General features: G+C 39.4%; 2 protein-coding genes across 4 annotated transcripts in view; one reads left to right on the top strand and one right to left on the bottom strand.

The window, feature by feature from the left end:
• The window catches only part of LOC103132402 (uncharacterized), a 7,842-nt gene extending 5,030 nt beyond the window's left edge, over positions 1-2,812 (bottom strand). For both annotated transcript variants that reach the window (XM_007544207.2, XM_016667369.1), the window contains exons 1-2: positions 2,757-2,812; positions 386-718 (exon numbers count right to left, since the gene is read on the bottom strand). In XM_007544207.2, coding sequence (XP_007544269.1) covers positions 386-718; positions 2,757-2,790 — 367 coding nt within the window. In that variant the 5' untranslated portion in view covers positions 2,791-2,812. The remainder of the gene's footprint in view (positions 1-385; positions 719-2,756) is intronic.
• Positions 1-6,858, top strand: part of LOC107835114 (mucin-12-like) — a 12,076-nt gene extending 5,218 nt beyond the window's left edge. The window contains exon 2 of one of the 2 annotated variants that reach the window (XM_016667371.1): positions 6,667-6,858. In XM_016667371.1, coding sequence (XP_016522857.1) covers positions 6,667-6,843 — 177 coding nt within the window. In that variant the 3' untranslated portion in view covers positions 6,844-6,858. Of the gene's footprint in view, positions 1-3,242; positions 4,500-6,666 lie in introns of those variants that run through there. The other variant, XM_016667370.1, reaches the window with a different exon arrangement.
• The last annotated feature ends 5,386 nt before the right edge of the window (positions 6,859-12,244 follow it).

The raw sequence follows: 12,244 nt of genomic DNA, 5'->3' as shown, positions 1-12,244 counted from the left end.
TATATATATATTTTATTTTATTTTTTTTGTGCGGTTCAAGTTTCAGGGTTTCTGCCGATGCAAAGTTTCGGTTTGAAAGCTGTGAGCCGTTTCATGCAGGAGGAACCTGCAGAAAGCTGCAGGAAGGTTCAGTTCAGAGGAGACCAGCTTTGTTTTGGTCTGGATGTGCGGCAGAACACCGACACCTGAGGGCACCACACCCATACTGAAGCAGGGCGGCGGCAGAATCATGCTGTGGGGAGGCTTTTCTTTAGCAGGAGCAAGACGCTCATGAGAGCTGAAGGAAATGGAGCTGAATGTGGGACAGAAGGCCTGTTAATCTGTTCATTAATGTGAAGATTAATCTGTTAAACTTCAGAGTAAAAACGTTTGAGCAGAAACTCACATCCTGAAACACTGAGAGTGAAATCCTGGTAGGACACTGAGGATTCTCCCAAACCACATCTGTACCGACCCGAGTCAGACTCAGTCAGGCCTGAGATCTTCACGTAGAAGCTGTAAATGTTTGGTCCATGAACTTTGACATATTCAATGCCGTATCGTCCGTTTTCAGCTGAATTCTTTGTGGTTTCTATCAGAACGTTTCCTTCCTCACAGTTTTCCCTGCAGAAGATCTTCCTGGTTCCAGGGAAAGAAGAGCCACAATGTCCTGAGAAATCTCCTCCTGCTGATCCAGTAAACTGGTTCACTGCAGCAGGAATGCTGGAGATCTGCAGAGCTGCAGAGAAAAACAAGATCAGTGTCTGCTGAGAGAAACCACAAGATCTGCTTCAATTACCCATGAACTCTCTCCGACCTGCAGCAAAGTTTCCTTTAAGAAATGAAACCTGAACCACGCAGAGCAAGAAGGACCCCGAATGATGTTCAGTTTTTCATGAGCAGAAATGGAAGCGACTAAAACTCACATCTGTCGTGTTTTTTTAAAGTTATGGTGACAAGAACAGCTTCAGCTCAAAGCCCTGCAGCTCCTCATCAGAGATAAATACCAGAGGAAATGAGCAGAAAGCTGCTGCAATGGACAAGATTTTAAAGGACCTACTGTAGATCATTTCTAACAAATTTAATACATTTCAAGTAAAAACATAATACTAATGATTATTTATCTACATGTGGAGAGATGCTTCTCCTTTCACAACAGAAACAAACTTCTTAGTTGGACTAAAATCTACCTGGAGTATGAATACTTCTGAGCTTCACTCTACAGCATATTAACATTACATGAAATATGACAAACACAAAACATGTTCATGGTGCAGAGTGGGAGGAAGTTTTCTCGACGTTTTGGACCAAATCAATACGATATGATGGGTCCCAGCAGAACCTTCAGATCCAACAAGTCCAGGGATGATCAGGCAAACCGATCGGTTCTGGAGATCCAGACCTGCAGGTAAACGTGGTGAGCCTCAGCTGAAAGCAGCGATGAGTGGTGGAGACGTTCAAACCAGAAAAACGTTCATTTCCCTGCAGCATGTCGCTGATCGCTTCAGAGTCAGAAATCAAAAACGGGTCCGTTTGTTTCTCCGTCATGCAGGTTTAATACTTAACATTTTTACATCAAAGTAGCAATAAAATATGTAGCAAATATGTAATTAAATGATAATTTAATTATTACACTTAATAATAGAAATACATTTTTTTAATGTGTGAAGATGCATTTTGATGCATTTCAGCAGCTTTTATTTGTCTAGTTTAATATTATTTCCATTCTTTTAATTAAATATTTTTTTTTTACATTTTGTCAGAATTACCTGTAACATGATTAGCAGCGTTTCTTTGATCATTTTGGACCAACCTGCCACAGTTTGTTCATTTCAGATGAACTTGGAGGCAGTGGATGTTGACAGTGTCTCATTTTTGTTAAAAATCTGAGTTTCTAATAAACATTAGAATAAATCAGCAGCTTTCAGGGCTGATCTGGTTTTAAAATGGTGAATATTTTAATAACAGGAGCTGAAGCCGTGAAGTCGAAGTGAACATGAAGGTTAATTATTGATTGTAGAAACGGATGAAATGGAGATATTTCTGTCTGGAACTGATATCTAACTTTATTCTGGATTTCTTCATCAGACGACTTAAAAAAAACCTTAAAACTTGTTTTCTGTTAAACTTTAAATCCTGGAGTTTCAACATCCAGAGGGAATTCTGTTCTTCTTCAGCTGATTTTAAATATTTTAAAATCAGTTTTAACTTTGATTTTTATCTAATTTTTGGTCTTTCTGCATTTATTGATAAATGTTTCTGCTTTGCTGTCCAGCATTTTGACTTAATTTTCATATTTGTGTTGCGGATAAAAAGCGTAGTTTGAAATTTAGGCCAAATCTTTTCGACTGTTAGGAATAAAATCCTTCCATGTTGTTTTAAACATCATCAGAACATCTGAAACATTTTTCGAGGTTTTAAAAAACATTTTTTCAGTTGTTGAATTTAATTTCAGTTTTTTGGGAAACGGGAAATGATTTCAGTAACATTTATCTGAAATACGCGCCTTCATAAAGGAGAAGTTATGGCTTCTTATTCGAAAACGAAAAGTAACTCTAACATTATTCTGAGTTCAGCTGCAGATTAATTTAATTTATCGTCGGTTCAGTTTCATCTCAAATTAAAATCTTCAGACTGATTAAAGCGGTTTGTGCTGCTCCTCTCTGCAGAGCAGAGAAACGAGGATCTGCTCAAACCCGGATCACTGAAAGTGGTTTTATTGACGCTTCTGTGATCTTTATCTGAATCTGTCAGAAAGGAAAAGAAAACGTACTCACAGAGGAAAAAGAAGCAGATCAGAGCAACAGTCATGATGAATGGATTTCCTGCTGCTTCTTTTCTCATGTCTTGCTTTTTAAATCAAAGGTTAAACATGACGTGAACTTCCCTCCCCTTTTCTTCTGTCTGTATCACAGCTAATCCTGGCAACTGTTAACCCCTTGCTGCCTGCCACAGTTGGCTTTAACTTTGAACAAACAGAGCAGATCTTTGACATGAGAACTGGGTAGTTGGTGGTGGCAGCATGGTCCTGTGTTACTTCAGTTCTGATGGATTGATTTTATTAGACTTTAGTTCATATTTTGAATCTTTGGTTCCCTCTGATTCTGGATGCTGGGCAGCCTGAAGGATTTTTGCTTTTAATTTTACTCCCACATAGTTATGATGCATATCGGTGGTAAAAAGGTATCGTTTCTATAACTGTAAAAATCTGGTTAGCATCTCCAAAGCTCAAATGATACCTGACCTTTGACCTCAAATTCCAGAGGCATTTAAATGGAGGCTTCATGGATGCAGATAGAGGAGGAGGAAGTTTGACTGTCACCGTTATCCCAGACTCCGTCTCATGGTTATCCCAGACTCTGTTTCACCATTATCCCAGACTGCAGCGTCTCATCGTTATTCCAGACTCCAACGTCTCATCGTTATCCCAGACTCCAACGTCTCATCATTATCCCAGACTCCAGCGTCTCACCGTTATCCCAGACTCCAGCGTCTCATTGTTATCCCAGACTCCAGTGTCTCACCGTTATCCCAGACTCCAGCGTCTCATCGTTATCCCAGACTCCAGTGTCTCACCGTTATCCCAGACTCCAGCGTCTCATAGTTATCCCAGACTCCAGCGTCTCACCGTTATCCCAGACTCCAGCGTCTCACCGTTATCCCAGACTCCGTTTCACCGTTATCCCAGACTCCGTTTCACCGTTATCCCAGACTCCAGCGTCTCACCGTTATCCCAGACTCCAGCGTCTCTCTGCCCAGACAGAAGTTTAAAGAGGAGCTGCTAAAGCAAAGGAGGTGGATTAGCAGAGCTAGCCAACACCTGGTGATGTCATCCAGGACATGTTGCTGAGGAATATTGTTACTGCTTCTGGATGCTGAGCTGTTAGCAAGTCACGAGGCTTCAGTCAGAGGCCTTTTCACACTCCACCAAAGACTGACTGCTACTGGAACCTTCCTGCTCACAGAGGATTTGAGTTAAGTCAGATTTATATAACATTTGCCCAACTCCCTCAAATGATCACATTTAACATGTTTTTTAAAATTATTTTATACATTTTAATTTAAAAATGTTTTTCTTCTTAATCAATCCAGATTTTTTTTTAAAGTTCTCCAAATCAGATGTTTATATGTTTTTACGTCTCTAAACAAGTTCATGCATTTATAACAATAAAGTCCAAGCAGAGATGCACCATAAGGAATTATCTTATATTTAATCTGACATGCATCGAGATCAGGAACATGATCATCAGATTCAACAAATTTTCTTGGACTTGATTTGATCCGTCATATACAGAATGGCCAGCAGAGGGCGTCACGGCTGACGGAAATGTCTGATCTGGTTTCTGGAGGTGACTGCTGGGTTCACCTGAGGTCAGCTGATTAAACTGGGAGAACATGGCCGTGGTTTTCAGCACCTACTGGGACCAGTAACTCACCAATTAATGTTTATTCTGTTCTGCTGCTTCATGTTTTAGCAGTGATTATATAAAACTTTCCTGTTTATTAAACTTTACTGCAGATCAGCAGATTTTTCTTAACTATTTTGACTCTTGGTTTAGTTTATAGTATCAGAGACTGTGCAGGATATATGTATTTTTAATTATTGCGTCATTCTCTGAGCCAAAACATTTTGACTTTCTCAAGCTAACTTCATTTCAGAGAGAAGGATTGTTTCTCTGGTTATGGCTCATTAACACTGTGATCCAAATATATTAGAGGTTTTCTGGGTGAAGCTCATTCTGTATCAGATGAAACGACTTCAGCCACAACATCTGGATTATTCTGACTTTGGTTTTAAAATAACAGCAAGCGTCTTTAAAGCTGTTAAATGACCCATATGTCATCCTGATGACAAACCAAATAGATTTTTGTTTCTCAGTTAAACGAATGTCTAAGAAGTTTTCAAGAAGTTTTTGGTTTGATGTGAATTCTTACATGTCAACTCTCAACCTGTTCTGAAATGGGTTTTTTCTCGTCCAAACAGAGGGAACTACTGGCACTGAGCTGAAAGTGTCAGTCTGCTTCAGAAACTAACTAAAGATATTAAATTCAAATCTTCTTGAGAAACCCTCCATAACGGAGGTCAGAGAGGGCCATGAAGGGTGTAGGTCTGTGGAAATCTGCTGACACAGCACAAACACCAAACCAACAGGAGCTGAAAACAACAGACTCTGCACCTGCAGACACATCAGCACAACGGAAGGCTTCAGTTTCCCACCTGCATGTATGATGGTGAAGGGAGTAGGTCTAAATATGGAAAGCCTGTTTTACACTTCTGAATAGTGTGGGGATATTTTAATTCACAGCGTTCGGCTGCATCAGGACCGGGTGTGTGTTTTTCCATGGAATCACCATCTCTTATTATTGTTCATGTTAAACAGATCAGCTGACCATCAATGACAGATTCACCGTCTTATCTGACTCAACCGGTCACATAATTATCAATAAATGATCACAAAGTGACTGAGATTCAGAATTAGACTTCTTATGGCGAAATGTGAGATAAAGTTATCTTATTATTGGGCCACTGATATTTTTAGTTTTCATGTTGTCCATAGAATCTAAGGCAGCGATCAGATAATAGAAGTTGTGATGTGATGTAACATCAGACATGGTGTGTTCATGACTGACACAGCTGGTCGGCTTTAAATGGACCAGAGTTTGTTTCCCCCGTTGGCCTGGGGAAACGATGGTCCAGGTGTGAAAGCACTCAGATGATCCCTGATGTGGACCACACAGCCAAACCCAGACTGACTTCCTGAACTCTGGATCGGTTCGCTTCGGATGCGAATACTGGACCAACTAAAGGAAATAAACGTCTATTTTTTTGGACTTTATGAGCCACCATATCATGTAATAATGAGCTTTCGATGTTGCTAACAGTTCTACTGTGTTCACTGATTGGACTGAAATCATTCCTGATCCGCCGTTTTCTGCTCATCAGTGTTGCTACCAGAAAGTTGTGGGTCAGGACAGAGAATCTCATTTCCATTCCAGAGTCGGAGAGATCCTGTCGTGAAACCTGTTTATCGTTTTCACATTTAAAATGGTATTGTGGTTTTAATAACTGCATTAATGACCACAAACATCCATGTTTGTTTTCTTTCCAGGTGTGTGCTTTGCCCCACCCCCATCATTCCTGACCAATGGGAGCAATGATCACCACCCACATGGCTTTGTTTACAAATTATAGTCCGCTTGCAAAAGCCTCAATGTGAAGCAAACCGCACCAAACAAAATAAATAATCTGTTTTTGGTCCAGACCAAACAATCAAACCGAAGCTCTTTCCTGGTGGGATTCACCATTAATATTCTGACTTTGAACATATTTAATTCATGAGTTTTTCCTCCTCCTAACCTGGAGCGGCTGAGCTGAAATATTCAGAGAGGAGTGAGGATGTGTGAACAGTGAGAAGAGCTGGAGGTTTCGGAGGAAGTGCAAAGCTTTCACAGCTCACCGATGTCTGAGAATCAAACCAGTCTGAGATCACTTCAGCATGGAAATCTTCTGCTTCTGTTTTCTTTGAGTTCTTTTATTTCCTTGGAATTTCAGAAGAAGAGGAAGAGTTTAAAATAAGAACACCTGTTTTTGATTTAGCTTATTGTAGCTGCTCTTCTGAGTCAGTTTTGGACGACAAACCTCAGAACATGTAGGAGTTTTTATGGTTTTCATCTTCTGTTCTTCAGGTGATTGGAGGAGAACGACCTCCAGAGGTCAGGATCTCCAGCAGCAGTGGTTGCTATGGGAACGGCCGCGGCGTCGTCTCCTCCTCCCTTCAGGTGGATGCGGTCTCTGCCAGCAGCCATGCTGGCGGAGCTGCTAATGTGGACCAAGCATTTGGTTTGGTTTGGTGGATCGTGTAACCAGAAAAATAATACTAAAAACAATAAAATAATATAAAAGCAGTATTTAATGTATTTAACTTTTTTTTTCTTCCTTAATAGTAAGCACCTCCATTTAAATGCTGCACTCTGTGTTTACTTGTGGGTTTTTGTGACTGATATTTAAATGTAACAAACATACAAAAAATAAATCAGAAAGAAGGAAAACACCTTTAAACCACCGAATGTCATCAGCATAAAGATGGATGAATGAATCCGTGATTCAATTTGATATTTATCTGTTTGTATGTGCAGAACCATGAAAGTTTTACCATAAATGCCAGAACTGGCAAACCTTTCAGTGAGCCAGATATGAGAAAATCATAACATGCACAAAATGAAACATGACTAAACTCAAAGAAAATGAATCCAAGCAAACATCTTTTCTGTCTCAAACACCAGCAGAGTCTTCTACACAACATGAAGCTCAGACACCAAGAGGCTCAAAGTTCATTATGTCAGAGAATCAGACATAATGCATTATGTTCAGCATAAAACTAATTATAAGAAAGCATATGTTGATGGGTGGACTGATTCAGTCCATGGTTTGCCATTCTCTACATGGAAGCATGTCAGATTATCAGGAAGTGAGGTCACCAACTCTGAGGTTAGACTGGAAACTTCAGCCAGCAGAAGGTTGGATCAGGAGAATCGGCAGCTTTCTAAATGTTTTCATCAAACCTAAAAAGAATCCGTAAAATATTCTGAGTTGTGAAAATCAGCTGAAGGTTTCTGAGTTTCATTATTAACTAATTATTAGTTATTAATGTTTATTAATGTTTAACTGAAGGAATGAGGAAGTTTTTCTCTTCCAGTTTCTGCTGGTTTAACTCTTCCATCCTCAGACTGGTTGAACTGGGCAGCTCCCAGTGTGAAACTGGGTTAATGTGATCAGACTGCATCATGCTGAGATCAGAAAGTAACTGATGATTATTCTAACAGCTCTGCTGGATGGAAGCAAAGATCATCACCTGTATAAAGACGCTGGCAGCTCTCTGACAGTCGTCTGTTCCTTTGGTTTCTGGGGAAGAAACAAATCCTTCTGCAGAGGAGGATGTGGAGCAGATGAAGTTCTGGTTCAGACTGATGGAGTCAGAGCTGAAAGCAGCAGATACAAGATGGAATATGCAGAACAAAAGTCAGGAACAGTTCTGATGGTGACCATCACACAGCTGATCCAGACTGACTCCGGATGGTACCAGTGTAAACTGGATGGAAATGGTTCGATAAGTTCACACAGAGATTTTCATGTCACGGTCAGAACTGGTGAGTTTTTACTGGTGTTAAAATGTCCCTAATATTGTAATGGTGGTAGTGTGTACATGGCCTCATGTCATATCTTAAACCCATCTGAGTTTTTATTATGCAGATTTGTTCAGCACCAATCTTGAGTCTAGTTTGTTATTTTCCAGCAGTCGTCTCATCAGCCTCCACTCCAACAGCAAGTTTCACTCCTGCAGCATCTCAGCTCCCTTCCAGTCTCTGTGAGTAATAAATAATATCTATGAATCTCCTGTTTACCTTCTGAGCTGATGCAGCATCTGGACGTTTGTTTATCTTTTGAAGTGAAAATAATTTTCTACAGATGTTTTAATGTTCAGAAAGAAACTTAAAAATGATTAAAATCTTTAAAAACATCAGAACAAAGCTGTGTTTTCATGTTACTGTCAGACAGCTTTGATCTGGATGAAACATTTCTACAGAGAAACTTCACAAACTAATTCATTATGAGTCTGTTGAACCTGTACCGTGATCCACCAGCAGGTGTCAGTGTGAACCAGCTTGTTGTCCCTCTGCAGATGTTCCTGTGATCGTTGGTGTGACTCTGGCTGCCATGGTGGTTCTGGTCTCTGCAGCTCTGCTGGTTTCCTGCAGGAGACGATCTCTGAGAGGTGAGACATCAACTAACACCAGCACTCAGTTCAAGGAACCACAGGAAGCCGACGGACTAAACCAAACTTTATTCTGTCTGCCTACAAGGGAATTAAGAATTCAAGATCAACATAAAATAGTGGCTCACTTTAACATGTTTCCCGTTATTCTCCACCTTATGATTCTCTCTTTATTTAACTCCATTAAATCATGTTTGCATTTTCAGCTGAATCCATCTGACTGAAAGGTTTTGTTGTTTGACATGATTTCATGTTTTTCTTCAATCTTCTCTGGACTTCAGACATTTTCTCCTAATAAAACTTTTTGTTTCACAGATTCAAGGAGGAGAGGAGATGATGGAGTAAAGATGGAGGTGATTTTCTTCTCTTTGATTTAAAACGGAAAATCATATAAAACTTTGAAAAGGGAATATTACAGAATATTTCAAAAATTCTGAGTTTTATTTCAATAAAAACCTGAAACCCTGAGAGTAGATTCCTCCTCAATCTGGAACAAACTTCTCGGCTCTCTGAAACTTTCAATATTATTTTTTTCTGAAGAAGAAAAAATTAATATTGAAAGTTTCTCATGACTCAACCTACTAGAGTCTCCTGTCAGCAGAAACCAGAACCAGATCTGCTCTACGCTCTCACAGCCCAGATGAGACCCTGGACTCAGGATCTGGATTCCAGGTTCTGGACTCAGGTTCTGGATCCCATGTTCTGGATCTGTTTTTCTTCATTTATTTATTTTTCTACTGGTGTCAGCGAAGAGATTTCTGAACAAACTTAGCCACTCTGTCATTTTTCTGTTATGCCATCATTTCTCCCAGACTGTTTTACGTACTAAATCCTGTTTTTTGGATTTATTTTTGATCTGTACTGATTTGGGTTTTGAATATCACTGTTAAAAACTGGAGATGACAGACAAAAGTGTTGTAGTGTTAAAAACCAAGCATCTTTATTTTCCATTGGCTGGAATGGTTGCTAGGTGATGATACTCGTTGAACTGCGAGCAGAGATGTATCCCAGGGCAGATTTTATCCGTGCAAAGAGAAAATCTGAGGGAGAACAGAGAATATTTGAAAGAGAGCAGAGAGATAAAATCCTGCTTTCAAATATAAGTTCTTGACTTATGGCAGTAATTTTCTCCCATATAGGTCAAGGCGGTTTTTCACCTGCACCAACATTAGTATATTTCACAGAGCTGCAGTGAAAACATTTTTTTTCGGATCACAGGAGTCACATAATCTACAACCAGATGTTTCTACTGCCGAAAATGACAAAGACAATAGGAAGTTGTTGGATGTGGCATGTTTTGCATGCTGTTAATAACTAAGAAAAATATCCTACAAATTAGGTTATGATTATAAATATTGTGTGTTATTATCTTAACCACCTTTCCAGCCCTGAGTCATGTCTCTTATTTTACTGCTTCCCTGGGAGATGCCTATGTAGGAGAATTAAATTTATGGTCTCGTTTCCCTCTGATAGCAAACCGTCTCCCTTGCAGACCTAACTCTTGTCTGTAGTGTTTATGTAAGTTCAAAAAATACCTACCCATAGTTATTTAGATTACATCCTTAACACAAACCTATTCTAAATTAAGATTAGCTATAAGAATATTACATTTTCCTCAACACTGGACCACTTCCTGCTGCTCTCCTCCTGTTACCTTTCCTGGATCCGAGCCTCTCCCTCAGTGCCCACCTCTGTCTAAGAGACAAACCTGAGCCGGCCAGCCTTTCCCGTTTCCCAGAGTGCAAATCTGAAGAATATCATTGTCAACATATTCTATTAATAAATCATCACTGAATCAAAGATCCTCCAGCTTTATGTGTGAACCTGCATGTGGGTTAAGAAACTCAAATCCAACATGACAATCGTGTAAACAAACTTATTCACGTGGGATTTTAATCGCATTTCTTAATTATTGGAAACACCAGTGAAATTGTGTTTTTTGACATTAGCAGAATATCAAAGTTTTTCTTACATTTATACTGGAAACGCAGCTAACAATGGCTATAATGCGCTACTTGGTAACGCGTTGCTCTAATGTGACGCCTTTGTTCAATAACAAGTAATCTAATGTGCTACTATTTCCTAAACAGGAGAATCAGGTGATAGACAGCAGCTGGGAAAGAGATGGGGAAAACATCAACAATATCTCACATGTACAACAGTTCAACCATTAATGTAGGAGCTATTTCTCTATTTTCAGTTAAATCTTAAAATTTTGATTATTCAGTTTGTTTTTATTATTTTCTGGTTAATTTATAATTAGAATTTTTGTTTAATTTTGGTTATTTAGAATAAGTTTGTTGGCTAGTAATTTGATGAGTTCAGTTTGGGACATGGGTGTTTCACGTATTAATACGTAGACATTAGGGAGTTCTCTATGCACATGGGTGGTCACGTGGTTTTGTACCAGACTACCAGTCAGTCTGCCACTCTACCCAGACAGTTTATCCAGCAAGTCTACCAATCTAGCAGCCACTCAGTCTGCAGGTGAGACAATCATGTAACAGTAGGTCTCCTCTGCTTGTACCATATTTTACATGCAATAAAGCAACAAAGAACTGAATTTTTGACTTTTTATCTCTTTGGAACTGTGAGCCAGAAACTCACGGTGCATCAAGTGGCTTTTTCAGTTGAATACACTTTTACTTTGATCACCTTGAAGTCTTAAGTTTTTTTTTATTTTTGGGTTTTTGAGTTTTTGAACAAATAGTAACTCGAATAAATGAAAATAGAAATACGTGAGAAAAAGTTTGAAAAACAGCTCTCTGTTTCTCAGTCCACACACCGCACTCTCCACCACCAAACCCCCAGCAATAAGTGTGACAAAGAGAGAGAAAAGAAAAAGGATGACGCTTTGTGTTGTCTGAAGGAGGAAGTTGTTCAATTAGTTGCAGGAAACCATCAGAGCTTCATCATGATCGTCCATCACACTTTGTTCTGTTTGTTCTTCCTCTGTAAGTACATTTTCATCTTTACTTTGGTTTCTTTTCTTTAAACTTGAAGATCAGAACAGCTTCCCATGTTTTAATATATGTCCTTAAACAGAACTGTCTTTATTTATCATGTGTCTCTGCTCTGAATAATAAACAGAGTAATTCATCAGCAAGCCTCTAATCTGTAGTGGTAAAAAACAGCAAGGTACAATGACAGGTCAGGTTTTTGTAACTTGCCTCAAAGAGGTTTTCTCGTGAAAATGAGGAACAAAATGATACCAAGTAAAAAGAGCTATTTCTGTCAGACACAACACTGTGATTACCATGTGCTTTTATTTAATCAGCAACATGATGCCATGACCTAGAAGTTAGATCACGTATGGCTGCGGGCCATATGTGGCCCCCCAGCATTTTATAGGCCGATGATTGACTTAAAATACGTTTTGAGCACGAATTGACTACAAACTACATCTCCCATAATGCATTCCGATTGTTACCAGCCAACATTACGGCTTCTCGCCACTAGAGAGCAGCAGAGTCACCTCAAGCTGCTTATTG

Source organism: Poecilia formosa, unplaced genomic scaffold, assembly GCF_000485575.1.
Source record: "Poecilia formosa unplaced genomic scaffold, Poecilia_formosa-5.1.2 Scaffold1032, whole genome shotgun sequence".
Taxonomy (NCBI): Eukaryota; Metazoa; Chordata; class Actinopteri; order Cyprinodontiformes; family Poeciliidae; genus Poecilia; species Poecilia formosa.
This window is presented reverse-complemented; position numbering and strand designations above follow the sequence as displayed.